The sequence below is a fragment of the Papilio polytes genome, unplaced genomic scaffold, assembly GCF_000836215.1.
Source record: "Papilio polytes unplaced genomic scaffold, Ppol_1.0 DF820711.1, whole genome shotgun sequence".
Classification (NCBI taxonomy): domain Eukaryota; kingdom Metazoa; phylum Arthropoda; class Insecta; order Lepidoptera; family Papilionidae; genus Papilio; species Papilio polytes.
Window position 1 is genome coordinate 205,103 of NW_013528493.1, and position 19,263 is coordinate 224,365.

Here is a 19,263-nt window from a genome sequence, read left to right on the forward strand (position 1 = left end):
TTGACATCTTTATTTCTTATTTTTACATATAATATGTTTAACATGATTTGTTGAATGAAAATAATAATTGCAATATCCAATTCAATTACGTACGGCTGAATTAGGAATAAATATTTATTTACTCTTATTATTTGTAATAGTCCTGCAGGTCATTATTAATTTGAGTAAACAGTGTATTTTTCATTTTATTTTATAGTTATTTATATTAGTATAGATAACTTTGAATCTATCGACACCAACTTCTATAAGAATGAAATTCGAAAATCGAAAAGATTCATGCCTGATTTTACACAACCCATAGCGTTACTTTTAATATTGTATTTATCTAGTCTTTTTTGATATATTAATTATATGAAATTTGGTAGTCTCCTCTATACCACTATGGTGCTTTACTAAATGTTTAAAAAATGTAATTGTATCGAATGAAAGACCACACTTTGAACACTTTTGCTGCCTAGCATTTTTTTTTAAACGGCACGTCGTATTTTGGTGTACCAGAATAGAATTACGATTCAAAAAATGGAGACCACACGAGCATCTATATAGTTTCCTCGTTACTACTTTTCCCTGATCGGAATTTGTTTTTTGTTGTAATTCCACTTCTTTGGGAGATGTAACTGTGGTTTCAAGGTTTTCAATCACTTTATTGCTGGTAGATGCAGCAAGAATATTATCAGTGTTAATGGTATTTGTACTGTTGATATCAATCAAAGTAATATTATCAATTATGAAGTTGCTATCGGATATGTGAAGAGCGTTATGATTTTTTAAATCACGCTTGTGCCAATAAAGTCCACAAATGGAACATTTTGACTTTAAAATTCGCGAAGAACAAACATGTTTATGAGAACTTTCTTCACATGTTATGCATATTTGGCATTTTTTACATTGATAGATTTTATAATCACATTTTGTTCTTTTAAACGGGGATTCTTCATTGCAGTATTTATGGCTGGATGTTAAATTATGATAAAACATGTGTATTCGATATCCTAATTCGGAAAAGTTCAAGTTACATGTGAGACATATAGTATAGTCTTGAGCACCACAACAATGTTGTGCTTTATCGATCTGTCGAGCAAAAAAAATTTCACAAGCACCACATTGCGGAAATTCAGGAAACGGTGGATTAATTAATTGTTTACTGTCCAAATCATAAAATTCGAAATTTTGGAGTGTTAGGTTTAAATTTTTTTTGTGTAGCCTTGCGTGATAACTATTACTTTTTTTCGGATAAACCAATCCACATGATATGCATACTATTGGGTCACCACTGTCTTTACAGCTTGCGGTTTTATGTTTTATAATACAGTAGTAGTTAACAAAACATTTACAATTCTTACAATAATATACTTTAAATGATTTATTGGTCTTTGTAGACATGTCACTGCTTACATTTCCTGTTCTTAATACATTTCTTTTTACTGTTAAATCCTTGTTAATGTTACCCAAATCCTGATTCAATGTATCTTTCTTTATGAGGTCCGTTTTCACAATAATGTAACCAGTTGATTTACTACTTCCCGCTTGATAAAGACAGTTATGTGAACCAATTAGATTAACGTCCAGCCAAATATTACAACTCTCACATTCGGAAATCATAAAATAATCTGCCTTACACCCTGGAAAGTGTTGAAAGTAGATATTTTCATCAAAGTGTGCATTACATTTTGAGCAATTGTATAAAAATAAAGGTGGAGAATCAGAAATATCATAAATTGTAAAATCATTTGTGACCGTATGTTGCTGCATGTGATCTTTCTCATCATTTTTCATAAAAGTATGTTTACATATGGTACATTTCCAATTAATCAAAATGTCCATGTGACTGTCATGATCTTTTGCATTTTGGGAATTTAAAAAAAGTATATCACATATATTACACTTGAACAAGACAGACTTTAAAATATACGCTTGATGGTTCTTTTTGGTGTCATTAACGGCTGGGGGATCTTCCTCATTTATACTGTTTAATGAATTTGTTTTTAAAAATACATCTTTCTCTACTTTTTTATCATGATTAAATGCACTTTTAGGTTTTATTGACTTTTTCAAACTCTTAGAACACAAAATGTTTCTGTGAACTGTAAAAATGTGAGCATTATATCTAGCGATTTTCGAAAATTTGGATGGGCAAAACTTGCACTTCGGGTCATACAGTATTTTTTTTTGTGAAGCCAGGTTTTTAATTTTATGTTTTTCGTTCATATGCCTAGCAAGTATCTTGATATTTTTAAAATAGTAGGAACACACTGTGCACCTGTACACATAAGTAGTAGAAATATTCGAATTTAAAACTCTGGTAATGTTTTGTTGTTGCACAGTTTTATTTTTACACAAGGGATTTCTATTTCTTTGTTTTGTTCCCACTACATCATATAGATGTGCAATCAGTAATTGTGGATTTGGAAATTCCAAATTGCAATGATCGCAAGAAACAGTCATGTTTGACGATACATGTGCATTATCATCTACATTTTCGATTATGTTTGTATGTACTTCTTTTGTGTGTATTTCTAAGTTTGATGTTGTGTTAAAGTTTTCATCACAAATGTTACACATATACAAAGGGGCATTAGGTTCACTTTCTTTTAATGAACGTTTTATATTATTATTTAAATAAGGTTGAGTATTTTGAACTATCAATAGTGATTCATGTGGGATAGCTAAATCGTTGTCAACAATGTTCTGATTTTGCACGCAATAATCATTAAATTGTTGAGTTGGTATAACAGAGTCTGAGTATTCATCATCATCATCATCATCGTAACGTAACATCATTTCGTAACTGTCTTCTCCACTTTGCTCTTCGACATCTGAAATAATTAAATCAATTTAGTCTCCTCTTTAGAAAGATAAAAAAAGAGCGATCTTAGAGTAGAGCGTCGGTGGCTCAGGGGTATGAGCACTTCACTTGTATTCCACAGGGGTCCTGGGTTCGAATCTCGCCATTTACCTATTTAATTTTCGATTTTTCTAGTTTCACATGCATTTACCTGACTTTCTTACGGTGAAAGAAAACATCGTGATGTGACCTGTTCAATTCGCCGAAGAAATTCAAAGATATGTGTAAAATCCACCGTCGCGCGCTAGGCAATCATATTATGTTTATTTCAGTGCCTTTGGAACAAGTTCCTAGGTAGTAAGTAAGCAAACGGGCATGTTTTTAATAAAATCCAAGTACCATAACGATTTTTTTTTGTTTTCAAGGCATTTTGGCGAACAAAAAATATTGTAATAAAATGCTTCTATAGTTCGCATTTTTTGATTTAGACAGATAATTAATGTTTTTAAATAGTGTTTAATGGTTTTTAATAATCTAATGAAAAAATAAAGATATCATTGATAGCTTTTTTGAAATAAATTTTTGAAGCAACACTTTTGACTTATTATGAAAAAATCGAAAAATCAAGATTACTAGAAAATGGTTAACTTTTGTATAATGCGTAAAGGGGTCAAAATAACCACAAGTGATCCCCCTTCTAATGAGAATACGTCTAATTACCAATAGCCCTGTATATTCAGTTATAAAACAAATAAATAAAAATACTAACTATTATTACTCTGAATTGTTAAAACTTTCTCCAGGTTGTCAATTGAAGGGAAATCGATTTCCTCGTCACTTAAGTGGAGTTCCATTAGCTCCTCAGTTGAAGTGTCTTCCAATAGCTCGTCAGTTGAGACTTCCCTGGGCTTATCAATAGAAAAATCTTCATTTGGGTTATCAATAGAAAGATCTTCATATGGGTTATCAATAGAAAGATCTTCCTTTGGGTTATCAATAGAAAGATCTTCCTTTGGGTCATCAATAGAAAGATCTTCCTTTGGGTCATCAATAGAAAGATCTTCCTTTGGGTTATCAATAGAGAGATCTTCCTTTGGGTCATCAATAGAAAGATCTTCCTTTGGGTCATCAATAGAAAGATCTTCCTTTGGGTTATCAATAGAAAGTTCTTCCTTTGGGTTATCAATAGAAAGATCTTCATATGGGTTATCAATAGAAAGATCTTCATATGGGTTATCAATAGAAAGATCTTCCTTTGGGTCATCAATAGAAAGATCTTCCTTTGGGTTATCAATAGAAAGTTCTTCCTTTGGGCTATCAATAGAAAGTTCTTCCTTTAGGTTATCAATAGAAAGATCTTCCTTTGGGTTATCAATAGAAAGATCTTCCTTTGGGTTATCAATAGAAAGATCTTCCTTTGAGTTATCAATAGAAAGATCTTCCTTTGGGTTATCAATAGAAAGTTCTTTCTTTAACATGTTAGTCAAAAGCACGTTAGAATATAAATAATCCGAATCCATCGTTTTCTGAAAAGCAAAAGGAAATTGCTTATTTATTTTTCGAATCCAATGAGACCAGTGAAATATCTAAAATAGACCTGTGATTCCATGTAATTGGTCCTTATAAGTCAGTTATATTACATTTATAAACACACAGTCGTGGAGCCCGCTTCAACATTTTTCCAAGAAAAGGCCCGCTCGACCGGTGTTATGCCCTTTTCCTTTCCTCCCTTTTCTGAAAAAGGAAGAGAGGAGTGAATGGGAAGGAAAAGTGCATTTAACGGAGGAAGATACGCATAGGAAGAGGAAATATCCTGTCCAGTGAGTCTCCTCTTCTGTTTTTTAAGGGTAGGCAACGCATATGCAATTGTGGATATCAATGGGCAGCGATGGCTTTGCCATTTCGGCGGATTTAGATAGCCACTTGCTCGTTTGACAACTTGTAATATAAAAAAAAACACATCTTAATTTTTTTTACTTATTTTATGAATCACTTCTATCCCAATTACAAATAGTTTTGCGTAATAGACTCAGCTTCTAGAGCTGGATGACGACACTTACGTACTTTTTTCTTGTTATACGATTAGGTAGTACTCGTTTGCACTACGAGTATAACAACATATTACAATTGGAGACTATAACAATACCTCCTGCAAGCAGACGGACGTTTCTGATGGGACAAACGACCTCCCAGACATTGTAATTGTCTGCGCGGTTCATAGTTATAAAAAAAACAAATAGTGGACACTAAATCTTTTCAAATGTTTAGAACAATTTTATATTTGAGGAGAGCCAAACAGTAACCCCAACAGGACTATCACGAGATGATTTTGAAGTGTCCATGAAAGTACTTATTACCCACGTCTGTTACATGCCTACTATATGATTGCAGCGTAAATTTATAAATTGCTATCAAAATTTATAAAAGAAAATGACATTAAAATTTAAGATATATAATGCACGTCTATGTAATGAAATTTATTATAGTTTGTCTAAATAATTTAGATTAGTTTGATAAATGACGCATATGAAGTATCGAATTCAATTTGTATGAAAGCAAATACCATACTTAATAGACAGGTATCGTAGTGACGAAACAAACACGCATAGCGAACAATTTTGAACTATCAATATTCGGTTTAAATAATTATCGAACTCAACTAAAATTATTATTTTCTTATACCTAATTTAGAGGACAATTCTATTATTGATTATAGTGTAGAGAATTTAGCGATGAAAGAAATAATAGCGAAATCAAATTCGATTACGTACGGATGTAGTAGTAATAAACATTTATTTATTCTCGTTATTTGTTATGGTCATTATTAATTTGAGAAGACAGTGTTTTTTTTTAAATTCATAAGTTATAACTATAAATCCATCGATTCCAACTTCTATAATAATAAAAATCGAAAATCGATCAGATTCATGACTAATTTTACACAACCCATCCCTACTAAATTTGAATTGAATTGTCAAACTAATCTAAATTATTTTGACACACTATAGATGTAATATTTTTGTCCTCTAAATTATTGAATAAGAAAATAATAATTTTAGTTGAGTTTGTTAATTAATTGAACCGAATATCGATAGTTCAAAATTATTCGCTATGTGTGTTTGTCTCGTCACTACGATATCTGTATATTAAGTATGGCATTTGATTTCATACAAATTGAATTCGGTACTTCATATGGGTCATTTACCACACTAATCTAAATTATATTACACTATAAGTGTGAAAGACAAGAAGAAGAAAATAGTGACAGTTGAAAAAAGTAGGGGGTCCAGTAATTACATTCGAAAATATGAATCATCTTGTGTCTGTTGTAACGAAAACGTGATACCATTAGTTAACTCAAGAAATTCTCTGTTTCCAAGGGGACGCATGTATAATATGATTAGTTTTGCAATTTCAAAAAATTATTAAACAGTAATTAACTTATTAATATTTTTCTGATAGTTGTTTTATTACTTATTCATTTTAAAATTGCAGTGACCGAACCCTTAGTTGTAATGTGTTTTGGGCTACTGGAAGTATTTCCTTCATGACATTAAATAAACAAGGATTTTGTTTTTTAACATACTTATTTACTTACGTAATAAGGAAATTACTGTGTGTTCTCAGAAATATATCAAGGAACCGACTGTATTTCTTTAATTCTCTAGATAAGCACTAAGTTACCTTTCCTTACTGTCTAACGAGAGAGCATTGCTAAAAGTTTGCTACAATAGTTAATAGTCAGGTATTGTAGTGACGAAATAAACACGTATAGCGAACAATTATGAACTTATCAATATTTGGTTTAAATAAAATTTTTCGAACTTAATCAAGATTATTTACTTCAGCGCATTTGCTGCTCAGATAAAAAAAAATGGAATGAAATACAACTGGGGTAGTATGTAACCAATCAGCATGTTATTCAGATGACTTGAGAAGCATTCTACTATTTTGGACAGTACAGCCATTCCGCAGCAATTGGATTAGTGAAACGGTCTGTCCTTGGCCACTCCAGTGTTGACATTATTGTACAGGCACTACATGTTGCTTATTGAAGGGTATTATTATGTGGCCTACAAATCTACCACCGTTCTTTCAGTTTGTGGCATTTAATCAGTCAAAGTTATTTAATTTTTGCATTTTTCAATAAAAATGTGTTCTTTTTCTTTAAATAAATAATGAACACATTATTATTATTTTTAGCATAATAATGTTAAGGTTTAAATAATGGATTTTGTAATGACTGTAATGACCATGCCAGAATCAAAATAAAACCTCAATGCTGCAATGCATAAACCGCTGGACAATAAGCTATGTTAGTAGAATAGCAACTAAAAATAAGGTTTTGGGATTATAGTATTAGTGTGTGTTTAAAATACAATACAATGTAGGCAACAATGACAATACAGTCTGTACACGGGTGTGGCCTGACCGGCACTGTGGACCAAGTTTGATATGCGCATTATACTGTTGAAATAGCTCCAGCTTTGTTTGAATAATGGCCATCATAATGACAAATCAGCATACTGAAGAGTTCTTCAGTCAGTTCTTGGTCAGTTGACCAATCTGCAGTATAAACATATGTACATATTTTACACAACAGTAACCTGAGTATGGGCCCTCGTAATATTCCTCTTCAGGTTATTCTTTGCATCTTGTTACATTTGTCTCTTTCAGATAATAGATTAAATATGAATAATAATTATATGTGAAGTACAAATATAATAATTACTATTATATGCTGACAATATGTCTAGTAAGGCTTTTGTTATCTAGATTTTTTTTCTGAAAATGCTCTTATAGTTGTAATAAATACTAAAGTAAGGTGCTTACAAAAGCCAAACTGATTGGGGTAAAGTGAGTTTTTGGTTTTAACAACCCACTCTTACCAAATTTTTAATTAAATGTCCAACAACCTTTACAAGAACCGAGGATAAGACTATCGCAAACTATCCTAATGTAAAGAATTTTAAATTTATTTTAACAACTCAAAACTATTGGGCCAATATAAAAAAAATTTATACCCTTAAAAAGCTATGTTATTACCGAGTAACACAGACTATAATAGAGGTGGAAATTAAGATGTGCTATCAACTTTTGCTACAAACTTAGTCACCTCATATATTTTACAACTAGGTGACAAACGAGCAAGTATTCGCCAAAGACGCCAAATGACACTTGCCCATGGGCATCCACATTGTCAGATCCATACCTTTAATCAACAGAGAATCAAGATATTTCACCTATCTATGGGGCCCATCTCCTGTCTTATTCACTTCCTCTTACCATTCATGTACAAGGGTGGAAATGGGAAGTGGAACAAAATAAGCCTCCAGCACTCATCGCTCATCAGACGAGATGCGGAATTGCTTACGACTTTCTTTTGTGTGGTCATGGTATTGCCCCAGGTGGGCTCTACTACTTTTGATTTTGTAGTTATTATTTTGTATTATAAATAAATCGTTCACTATCGATTATTTTTATTTCATATTATCAATAATTCGCACAAAATAAACAAATCGGTGGTACTTACAGCAAGCTCTCTCTCTGATGGTGGATGCAAAATGGTAATGCACGTATATATGAGGTTGCAGGGACGCGCCCGAAAGCTTTGAAAAATCGATTTTCCTTTCACCCATCTTAATATGTCAATGATGAATTTTGACCAAAGAGTGACAGTTTTAGAGTTTTTTCTTTTTCATAAATATTTGAATGTTTGAACCAAAAGTCGGTTTTCCCCAATTAAATATTGCTATTATAGAATTACAATTTGTCTTTTAGGCGGAAATTCACTTAACGTCGTATTTAATTTTTAAGTTTTATTCGATATCGATATCGATATTTTTTCATGGGTAGACTATGTAATAAAACGCTTCTATTCACTTGCCTTTTTTTAATTCCATTTATGAATACAAATACATCTCATCCTTATGGGTGTTTCAACACATGGGTTATTCAATTTCAAAGTCAAATAATTGTGATATCTAAAACAATCGCGAAGAATGAGTGTTATAAGTATTTATTTCTATATGTTTTACACAGGTGATTCATAACGGACGGATCAACGGTTTTGTGGAGGTAGAGGACCATCATTTAAACGCAAAGTTTGTTGCCCGATTTTCTATAGTTTTAAAGTTATTTAATGTTTTGTAAAAACATCCGAAAAATCAAATTTACAACTTAAATTTGGTTTTCATATGTTTTGTATGAAAGATACAAGAGATTCTCGCCCTCGACTAATTCAAATCGTTCTTTTTACGTGAAAAACAAATGAAAAGCGACAAGTTTTTTTGTTTGATTTATTCAACAGGCATGGGTGCAGTTATTGAAAAATCTTCTAGGAAAAAAGTTTTTGTAAAAAAATTAGTCGAAGTTTTTTTCAATAATCTTTTTTTTTATTCAGTTATCATGTGAGTTATTCTAAAAAAAGGGATAACGGTACGAAAGCCTAATTATTAGGCTTGTTAAAGAAAAGACCACTGTAAACACATTATTTTGGACGTAAGGTCAAATTTAAGTAGAAAATCTGATTTTTGAGTTTTATTTTACAAAAAATTACATAATTTTAAAACTATAGAAAATCGGGCAACAAACTTTGCCTTTAAATGATAGCTATTGTGGTGCACTATCTCCACAAAACCGTTGATCCGTCCGTTAAGAATCACCTGTATAAAGGTCTAGTAATGTCTAGGCAAATAAAAGTATCTTCTATATAAGCAAATCTTTTCTTTGTGGTCGATATAAGATCCACTTTACGTTATAACGTATGTATTTACAAATAAAATAAAGCACATTCATGCAAAAAAGAGACATTTCAAACATCAGATGAAGCTGTCAATGATGTCCTAGATACAGCTCAATGTGTGGTGGCTGGTTACTGATCTTTAGCTAGCTATACAAATGCTAAGAAATAGATGTAAAAGGCACACAACGATTTTCTATGACACTATTGCTATGAAAGGAAGCTAATGCATAATTACGCAATGAACGCTGTTTTCTACATGTTAAATTGGATTTATGAAATAAAAACACCAAGTAAATAAAGTATTTTATTTTTTACATGAAACACAATAACATAAATGATATATATCAACATAAATAGGAAATACAGATGTTACAAATGAGTAAATAGCACTTATTACTAAAGAATTGTAGCAACCTTAAAAAATAATAAAGAATCTATTGAAAAGCGGAGCTAAAACTTGATATTAACTTTTTTCTAAAACCATAGTGTAATATTGCCATTATGTATTTGAATTTTGCACAAAAAGTAAAATCTAATTCAGATTCATCAATTCTGGTTGAATAGAATTAAAAATTAAAAGGTTATAATAGTTGGTAGAGAATAATCAAAAGGTTTAATGTATATTAATGTTATAAAGAGGCAAGATTTGTATTTGTGTATGTATTGAAATAACTCAAAAAACTACTAGGCCGATTTAAAAAAATATTTCACCATTATAAAGCTACATTATCAACGAGTAAAGCTAATAAAAGTACAGCAATTTTTTCAATTTTCTACAATAAAATGCGAATATAATTTTAAGTCTTCAATAAACGAAAAAACATAGTCATTTACTAAACTTATAAAAGCGTTGAGTTTCTATTCAACTATAATTCATGGCAAAGTATAGAGAGATTACACATACAGTTTTTATTTCAATAAATATAGACATAACAAAATACTATGCTCAAAATACAAACATGATCTCGCAGTTGATAGTCTGTTATGGCTAATTACTACTATTATTTGATTTAGCTTCAATTTACACATTATTCTACTTGCTTTCAATATAAGTATTCATTAAGCAATTAATAAGGCATCTAATGTATTATATATTACTATTTTTATATTGAATATAAGGTTAAATAGCAACCTTTTGAGTCATTTGCTTTAGAATTTTGGTTTGACAATGCATTCAATACTATAGACTACATACTATCATATTACAATAATTTAAATTGAATGGTTATTATATATTTTGATGTACTTTCCATTATATTGGTAACATATTGGACAGTCCGCACCAGTAACATAAACGATTATAATACTTCGGGAACTGTATGCCTTCGGTTTGAAAAATGTATGCACAACACATATTTGTCCATTAGATTCAGATTCAATGTGCTAATGACGAATACCTATGTAATTTTGAAATTGTAGATCTATACAAGTTTCTGAAACTTCACATGTATACATGCCAGGTACTTGTTGAATAAATTAAATGAGAACACCTCAGTTAATAGGTTAATACAGCTGACTATATCGATGGGTGAAGGGCTATTTGTTTTAAGCGCCATTAGGTTTAATGTTCAGGGAAGCCATTTAAAGTTTATAGAGAAAAAGCATAAAAACAGATTCTAACGATAATTTAAATTGTAAGATTTTCCAACTGATTTTAGATTAAAATTATTATAATTCTGCATACTTCATTGTTTATAACGACGCAGAAAAAATCACCTATTCTGCATATATTACATGTAAGTCATTATAGCCTAAAATGTCGGTTGAAACAAATAGCCGTTCACCCGTCGATATATATATTTCCAACAACTCGGCTAAAACAATCACTTTAATATTAGAAATGTATAGTGAAAACTAAACATGTTCCGCAATAATATATAACAGTAATAGGTACCCAAAAACAGTCTGATACATGAACACATTATTTGACAAAATAATTAAACCGTCTGTGATGTGTAAGCATTTTAATTAATAAATTTACTAAACTGTCTCTGATGTGTTAACATTGTAATTGATAAATTAATAAATAAATTGAACTCTTTGTTATGCTTGAACATAATTATTGAAAAATTAGCCATGTGTATATTAAATTATTAACAACATTGTACAGCAAATGAGTGATAAAGTCAATTTTAGTCATTACATTGTGAATTGTCCTATAGATTTAGTAAATAGCTATGCTTAAAATAGTCAGTGCATAATAAATTACAATATTTAATGTGCTAAAAAATTATTTAAATTTATTTATCTTGTTTATTAATACTATAGTCTTTGTAGTTTTAATACTCTTACGGACCATTTAAAACACATTACGGGTTGAGCGTTTTTGCTCTAAGGCATCTACATGATTGGTTATTGTATACTTTTAAAAAATATTTATTTTTAACTTCTAAGGATACATTGTGATAGTATGATTATTAAAAGTGTAGATTAAAAGCTTGTGACATATGTTGAGGCAAACATTAAAACTTTCGACTTTCAAGATCTTTTTCTGTGATGACTACTCGGCTATTCTTATTGCTAAATTACCTTTCAATCTTATAGAGGCTGCTACATAAATGGTGACAATTAATAGTTTGGCCTGATATACAATACTCGGCACAGTTTTATTGAATGCTAGTTGAGCATTGTGTGTCTATCATAGATGTTACGGCGTTGCTCACGGACCTGCCTCTTCCACTTGTCCTGCTGATGAGTGACACGGTTCAAGACATTGCCTCTTACACCAAGTTGCTGTGAAGGGCCACTGATAGTGCTTTCATCCTGAAATTATCATCATTATTAAAATTGAATTCAAAATAGTGTTTTCAGATATTATTGACCAAAATATACATAATATATACATTAAAACCAGCTTAAAGTTGACGTAATACAATTGACTGCTATTATATAAAACATATTAACAACTTAGCTCAAAATTTTAATAAAAATATTGCTTACATCTTCATTTGTGTGCTCTTGATAAGATGCCTTAGCTCTCTTATTGATGAGTGGATCAAGGCAGATCAAGAATCCCATGTACACCACCAACAACATTATTACCCAGATAACAATAATTACTACAACCTGCAACAAGATAGAATAGAACGGAATAGAAGATATCATGTGTAATAAAAAATACTTGTATCTCAGTCTCTACTGACTGAACACCACATAATTGGCACTGCTAGTCTATGATTTAAGTTAGGTCTAAAGCAGACATCACCAATATTATGGTTTGAATCAGCGTTTTTATTTGTTTTACATTTTCCATCTATATATTTCGTAAATCTATACGAATATTTTAAAGAGGAAAGATTTGTATTTTTGTAATATATTGAAATAACCCAAAAACTACTGGGCCAATTTTCAAAATTTTTTCGCTGTTAGAAAGGTAATTTATCTGTGTGTAACATAGTTTACTTTTTTAATTTTAAAAGTAAGCTTTATGAGTAAAGCTGAATTGGGTTCATGATTGTGGTGGATACATGTATACATATTGGTTTTGTAAATTAAGAACAATCATATTAATATAATTTCTTTGAATGACATTGAATGACAACCTTGTTAGTTACAATGTTTTAGAACAATTTATTATTCCACTAAAAAAAATTATGATACTTTTGCATACTGACCTTTATAATTGTTGTATTCCTATTTTCATACTTGCATTCACAGCGCGGACAAAACTCTTGTTCTCTCCCTTTTATTATTTCTCCAACTCGAGGCAGGATAACACCATCACAATTGCTACAAATATATTTATGGTAAAAATTCAGATGCAGTAAGTAATCTAAGTGTATTTAATACATTATTGGTTTGGTCAACTGCTGGTTTATTGTCACCATATAATATAACAGACCAATAATTACTTTTAGTAATAAAAAAAAAATTACCATTTGTTTGGTGGTACATTTCCAATGTAGAGTTTGCGGTCCGATCCTGCTGTATTATTGAGAACGGCTGCTGGGCTCGGGCACACGCACATACATCGCTTATCCTCATATGATTGGGCCTAAAGGAAACATATAGTAAACTGTAAAATGGTAGTCATTCTAATTCTAAAATTGAATATAAACATAGTTAGAATAACTATTGTTATCCCCAAATCATTTAGATATAGTGGTATATACTACACAGGTCTGGTCCATATCATATAGAGGTCATATCAATTGTTGCGAGTGCTAACCAATCGTCTAACAAACGATCTAACATAGCTTCAGATAAGATCGTCGTCTATAAATAAAGCTATTTAACAATTGGTTAGGTAGGAAATCAACTAAATTACTTAAAATTAATGAAAAACTTGCATATACCATAACTACATCAAATTTATTGTCATATTTATTTTATAAATATAAAAACGAACTATATACTTACGGATGTGAAAACGATGCATGTGAACGTGAAAGTTATTATCACATATTGAAAATGCATGTCGAAAGCCTTTATATAAAATTTTAACATCAAAAATTGTAAAATTCAGATTCGCAAATAATGGCTGGTACTGGTATATTCAATTCAATGTGATGATATGTGACAACTGTAAACTGTCTGACAATTCATTGGTTCACATTTGGCCAGTACAGATCACAGATTATGTGCGGTTTACACTTTGCCAGTACTGTTGGTCAGCAACGTCGGCGTGACAGAGTCTGTAGATAGTTTGACAATCCATGTGACAATGTAGTAAGGATGTTGTGTAAAATCAAGCATGAATATTTTCGATTGTCGATTCGAAAACGGCCCACGGAAATTGTCTACCAATATTTGTTTAGTAATCCTTACAGTGGTCACCAACACATATATGAAAATAAGTGAACTTAGGTGTGTTTTTTACCAACTTCAGAGCCTGATAGCCCGTAACTGCCCCATTGGACAGAATAATTAATGGCCGTTCAGTTACATCACAAACGAGTACTGTCTAATTCAATAACAGTAGTTTTAGAATTTAGGTGTCGTCATCCTGGTCTGGGATCTCAATCTATAAATCAAATAGGCATAAAATGTCACGGTTAAGCTTAGCCTGTCCATTTGTGAAGGTCAGTGGAGGGAACTAACTTCACAAAGGTGAAGTCCTCAACCCTCTGTAAAAATCGATTTTAAAAGGAATGCGAAACCTGCATTAAAGTTTCTTGTATAGTAAAAAAAATTAAGTGTAATTGCATTAATTACAAAAAATCTCTCAGATATGCCTAAACCGGTGTGCGTGCAGTGTAACACGCTAGAATCTTTACTTTGGCGAATGGCAGAGAATGGAATAGTATGTAACGATTGTCATTTATCGAATACCGTAAAAAAGGATTCGAATTTAGATCCAGCAGTGCTGAAATCAGAAAGTGTTGAGAAAACGGAGGATAAAGATAATGAAGGCAAGATTGGGAAGGGCGATGATCCTATATCCTCTAAAGGTACAGGAAAAGGTACAAGAAAAAGTACTAGAGCATCAAGATATAAGCCTAAAACATCAGTACCGTATACCAAAACTTCGGCGCCGCGTGGAAGAGGACGCAAAAGCATTTTTAAACGACAGCCAATAAAGGCCCCGACATCTACAGCCACTGTAGTGGACAGTGATTCCATATTTTATAAGGTATTACACAAACTTTTTTATCATATCACCTTTGACGCAATTCATCCATCTAACATACTCCTTGTTACAAGCGATTCATCTCTCATTATACATATGCTAAAATCATGAAAATTTTCATTTTGTCATATCATCATATGTCTACATTTTTAAGCTTAGAACCAAATATGTAGTGTAAATTAAAACACATGACTTATAACAGCATTTTATAATCTTACAGGGCAGTTACATGCAAGTGGGTGATATAGTTTCTATGGTACACATTACTGGTGGCATCTACTATGCTCAAATCCGGGGTTTTCTCACAGACCAGTACTGTGAGAAGAGTGCAGTTGTCACCTGGTTACTACCGACCAGGGCCAGTCCAGCGCCTGAAGAGGGTTTTGATCCTTCCACATATATCTTCGGTGAGTTTATAAGGACAAAGATTTTTCTTCCCATTCTTTTAAACAGAGAAAAAAGGAAGTGAATGTAGTGGGGAATAGAAAACATAGATTTTAAATCAATGTTCAGGGAATGACAACAGTCTCAATTCTAAAAGTATTTCTTATTCACCATGTCCTAATATGCAAAGCATATGTATATAATTAATTACTATCAAGATGAATATAATTTTCGTTATATTTTAAGAATAACGTAAAATATTTTTTTTTCATAGGTCCTGAAGAAGATTTGCCACGTAAATTGGATTACATGGAATTTGTAATGCATGCACCATCTGATTACTATATGGATGGTAAAAGCCATTATCATCAATGTGACTCAAAACTCGATGATTGCAGTGGCTTTCCTTCGACGACATTAGGACCTAGGGAAACAACAACACATTAATAAGCCAATCAAATTCAAGAGAATTGAATTCAGATATATAACTGATAAATTGTAGAAATGTTTAGAAGCCTGAAAAATTGGAATTAATGTAGCTTCACTTTTAACCTCGCTTCGTAATACGACCTGAACTATGATATTCATTTTTGTTGTTTATAACATTATTTGCATTTGCATAATATGACTTTAATGCTATGGTGTCTTTGTTTTTTTGTTACAAACCCAAAATGAATCTTCTGCTGCAAAAACTTATAATGTGTCAAACATTCATTCAACATTCAACAACAAGGCATTCGTCCTGAAAACAACTCAATGTGACGACTTTCCGCAATAACATGTCAAGTTCAAGACTTTTTCGCCAATATTAGGGTGGCCATATCTATATCAGATTTCACGAAGATTAGGTATTTGCATTGCTGATAATGAATCGGAGTTAAGAATCATTTGTCTGTCTGTCTGTCTGCAAGCCGCGTTTAATCCGAGAAATCTCCGAAACGGCTGGCCCGAATTTGCACTATATAGAGGATAGCTAACATGGACGGGAATAATACAGGCTGTATTTTTAATTCCCTGTTGTCATAATATCTACCAACCGCTGTCCTGAACGTCAGTACCGATTTCGACGGGATGGTAATTGACTTAATACACGCGGGAATACTATAGAGGACCATCTTTTAAATTCGGTGTTCACGAAATTTGCGGCCGTCAGCACGGTAGCCATATAGCTACCAAGATAAAGTAACTAATAGCAACGAATCGCAAAAATCAAGTAGGCACAAAACATCCAGTTAATAGACTAGCCTGTCCATTTATCGAGGTCCGAGAAGGGACCTAACTTCACAGAGGTGAGGTCCTTAACTGTCATTCGCTATAAATATCGATTTTAAATTTTAAATGGCATCCGAAACCTACAGTAAAGTTTCTTGTATTGTAAAGAAAATTCAAGTGTAATTGCATAGATTACAAAAAATCTCTCAGATATGCCTAAACCGGTGTGCGTGCAGTGTAACTCGCTAGAATCTTTACTCTGGCGAATGGAAGAGAATGGATTAATATGTAACGATTGTCATTCTTCGAATACCGTAAAAAAGAATTCAAATTTAGGTCCTACAGAGGCAAAATCTGAAAATCTTGGGAAAACAGAAGATAATGAAGGAAATATTGGGAAGGGTGAAGATTCTATGCCCTCTAAAGCTACGAGAAAGAGAACAAGAAAAAGTACTAGAGCAACAAGATATAAGTCTAAAACATCAGCTCCACATGCCAAAACTTCTGTGCCGCTTGGAAGAGGCCGTAGAAGCATTTTTAAACGACGGCCAGTAAAGGCTCCGACAGCTACAGCCACTGTAGTGACCAGTGATTCCATATTTTATAAGGTATTACACAAACTTTTTAATTGTCAATTTTAACTAAAATAACTAAAATTCAAATGTTGGAATAGAATATTCTAGTCTTTGGTAGATTGATGTAGCTATATGTGCAGCACAGTGCCTTATCCCGGCAAGCCATTGAGCCCCACTACTATCTGATTTTTAATTGCAGTGAGTAAAATTACATTTTGAGTTTTTTAAATATAAGAATATACTAATATTATAAAGAGGAAAGATTTGTTGTATTGAAATTTTTGTATGTATTGAAATTACTCAAAAACTACTGGGCCGATTTTAAAAATAATTATTTCTCCGTCAGAAAGGTAATTTATCTGTGAGTAACAAAGGCTATATTTTAAAAAGTACATGCAGTAGTATTTAGAAAAATCATTGATAAAAGTTAATAAATACTTGTATCCTGAAATTGTGTCTGTTGATCTCTAATTATAAATGATAAAACTAGTCATAGGTGTTCATTCAACATTCATGCATTCTTCACTACAATGGTTTTACAATTACTTTTTTGAATATTAAAATTAATTCATATTCATAGACATTTGCCAGTAGAGGCAAAAGTTGTAGTTTAAAAAAATGGTATCATTGGTACAACACTGCATAGAAAATGCTGACATTGCATGTGTTACTTATTTTTATTTCGTTTATTTTATTTATTTAAAGCCACTCAGCACATGTACAATTACTTGCTGCAATTAAAAAATAAGGGATATACCTATTTTTGTTTTTTAAAACAATAATGTTTATGCTAATGTAAAATCATTATTTTAAATTATCACATTTAATTTTTGCAACTGAACAGTTGCTTTATTTGGTAAAATGTATAAATTTGTAGTGTGAATTGTAAAATTATATTTACAGGGCAGTTATATGCAAGTTGGTGATATAGTTGCTATGGTACACGTTACTGGTGGTGTCTACTATGCTCAAATTCGGGGTTTTCTCACCGACCAGTACTGCGAGAAGAGTGCAGTTGTCACCTGGTTAATACCAACCAGGGCCAGTCCAAAGCCTGAAGACGGATTTGATCCTGCCACATATATCTTCGGTAAGCTTATAAGTACAAAGATTTTTCATCCCATTCTATTATCGAGGAAGGGAAGTGGATATAGGGGCAAAATAGAATATATAGATTTCGAACTGATGTCCAAGGAAAGACACCAGTCTCAATTCTAAAAGTATTCCTTATTCACCATATCCATAAATACTAATCATATGTATAATCAAGTATGTAAGACCTAGACCGGAGTTCTAGAAAGTTTAGCCCCAACTTTGGTTGAATCCAACATAAAAAATTTAAACATTCTTGCTTTTAATTTCAATCAAGGCAAATATGATTATTGTTATACTTTAACAAATACATAAAATAAATTATTTTTTTTATAGGTCCTGAAGAAGATTTGCCACGTAAATTGGATTACATGGAATTTGTAATGCATGCACCATCTGATTACTACAAGGATAGTAAAAGCCCTTATCCGCCATGTGACTCAAAACTCAATGATTGCAGTGGCTTTATTTGGACGACATTAGAACCGAAAGAAAGAAAACCTGAAAAAGCAAATTAAATTCAATATTCAAGCAAATTTAATTCACATATGTAGCTGATAATTTGTAATAATGTTTGAAAGCCTGAAAAACTGGTAGCTTCATTTTGAACTTCGCTTCGTATTACTGCACTATGATATCCATTTTTGTTGTTTATGATATTATTTGCAATAAATGACTTTTAATGCTATGGTATTTTGTTACAAACCAAAAATGAATCTTTTTCAAGTTGTTTAAGTCCAACTACCTACAATACGAAAAGGCATTCATCTTAAAAACTACTGGAGTTTACGATTGTAACTTGTTTACGATCGATCTAAAGAGATTTCTTTAGATCGATCAAGTGTTCGTTCCCCGCATATATATGTAAAGTTCAAGAGCTATCAGTTAATCGGCGGTATTT

The 19,263-nt window shown here is 31.8% G+C and overlaps 4 protein-coding genes across 4 annotated transcripts; 2 read left to right on the forward strand and 2 right to left on the reverse strand.

Annotated features, from left to right (window-relative positions):
• Positions 1-287: 287 nt before the first annotated feature.
• On the reverse strand, positions 288-8,482 carry LOC106110263 (zinc finger protein 91-like). The gene is made up of 3 exons (XM_013292024.1): positions 8,319-8,482; positions 3,555-4,311; positions 288-2,816 (listed from the first exon to the last, which is right to left on the reverse strand). Exons 2-3 carry the CDS (start codon positions 4,303-4,305, stop codon positions 322-324), a joined length of 3,246 nt encoding a protein of 1,081 aa, XP_013147478.1. The 5' UTR covers positions 4,306-4,311; positions 8,319-8,482; the 3' UTR covers positions 288-321.
• A 1,428-nt stretch (positions 8,483-9,910) lies between these two features.
• Positions 9,911-14,058, reverse strand: LOC106110252 (uncharacterized protein CG1161). Its single transcript, XM_013292006.1, has 5 exons — positions 13,890-14,058; positions 13,406-13,524; positions 13,145-13,259; positions 12,471-12,596; positions 9,911-12,293 (listed from the first exon to the last, which is right to left on the reverse strand). The coding sequence occupies exons 1-5, from the start codon at positions 13,974-13,976 to the stop codon at positions 12,147-12,149; spliced, it is 594 nt and encodes a 197-aa protein (XP_013147460.1). The 5' UTR covers positions 13,977-14,058; the 3' UTR covers positions 9,911-12,146.
• A 120-nt stretch (positions 14,059-14,178) lies between these two features.
• On the forward strand, positions 14,179-16,127 carry LOC106110251 (GATA zinc finger domain-containing protein 1-like). The gene is made up of 3 exons (XM_013292005.1): positions 14,179-15,102; positions 15,320-15,506; positions 15,758-16,127. Exons 1-3 carry the CDS (start codon positions 14,701-14,703, stop codon positions 15,928-15,930), a joined length of 762 nt encoding a protein of 253 aa, XP_013147459.1. The 5' UTR covers positions 14,179-14,700; the 3' UTR covers positions 15,931-16,127.
• Positions 16,128-16,223: 96 nt separating this feature from the next.
• On the forward strand, positions 16,224-19,050 carry LOC106110250 (GATA zinc finger domain-containing protein 1-like). Its single transcript, XM_013292003.1, has 3 exons — positions 16,224-17,303; positions 18,174-18,360; positions 18,699-19,050. The coding sequence occupies exons 1-3, from the start codon at positions 16,908-16,910 to the stop codon at positions 18,878-18,880; spliced, it is 765 nt and encodes a 254-aa protein (XP_013147457.1). The 5' UTR covers positions 16,224-16,907; the 3' UTR covers positions 18,881-19,050.
• The last annotated feature ends 213 nt before the right edge of the window (positions 19,051-19,263 follow it).

Coding starts and splice junctions, on each gene's coding strand:
- LOC106110263 (XM_013292024.1), bottom strand. CDS start 4,305: ATGGATTCGGATTATTTATATTCTAACGTGCTTTTGACTAACATGTTA. Junction 2,817..3,554: donor AACAATTCAGAGTAATAATA/GTTAGTATTTTT, acceptor TAATTATTTCAG/ATGTCGAAGAGCAAAGTGGA.
- LOC106110252 (XM_013292006.1), bottom strand. CDS start 13,976: ATGTTAAAATTTTATATAAAGGCTTTCGACATGCATTTTCAATATGTG. Junction 13,525..13,889: donor CATGCATCGTTTTCACATCC/GTAAGTATATAG, acceptor TGTTTCCTTTAG/GCCCAATCATATGAGGATAA. Junction 13,260..13,405: donor AATGTACCACCAAACAAATG/GTAATTTTTTTT, acceptor ATATATTTGTAG/CAATTGTGATGGTGTTATCC.
- LOC106110251 (XM_013292005.1), top strand. CDS start 14,701: ATGCCTAAACCGGTGTGCGTGCAGTGTAACACGCTAGAATCTTTACTT. Junction 15,103..15,319: donor GTGATTCCATATTTTATAAG/GTATTACACAAA, acceptor ATAATCTTACAG/GGCAGTTACATGCAAGTGGG. Junction 15,507..15,757: donor TCCTTCCACATATATCTTCG/GTGAGTTTATAA, acceptor TTTTTTTCATAG/GTCCTGAAGAAGATTTGCCA.
- LOC106110250 (XM_013292003.1), top strand. CDS start 16,908: ATGCCTAAACCGGTGTGCGTGCAGTGTAACTCGCTAGAATCTTTACTC. Junction 17,304..18,173: donor GTGATTCCATATTTTATAAG/GTATTACACAAA, acceptor TTATATTTACAG/GGCAGTTATATGCAAGTTGG. Junction 18,361..18,698: donor TCCTGCCACATATATCTTCG/GTAAGCTTATAA, acceptor TTTTTTTTATAG/GTCCTGAAGAAGATTTGCCA.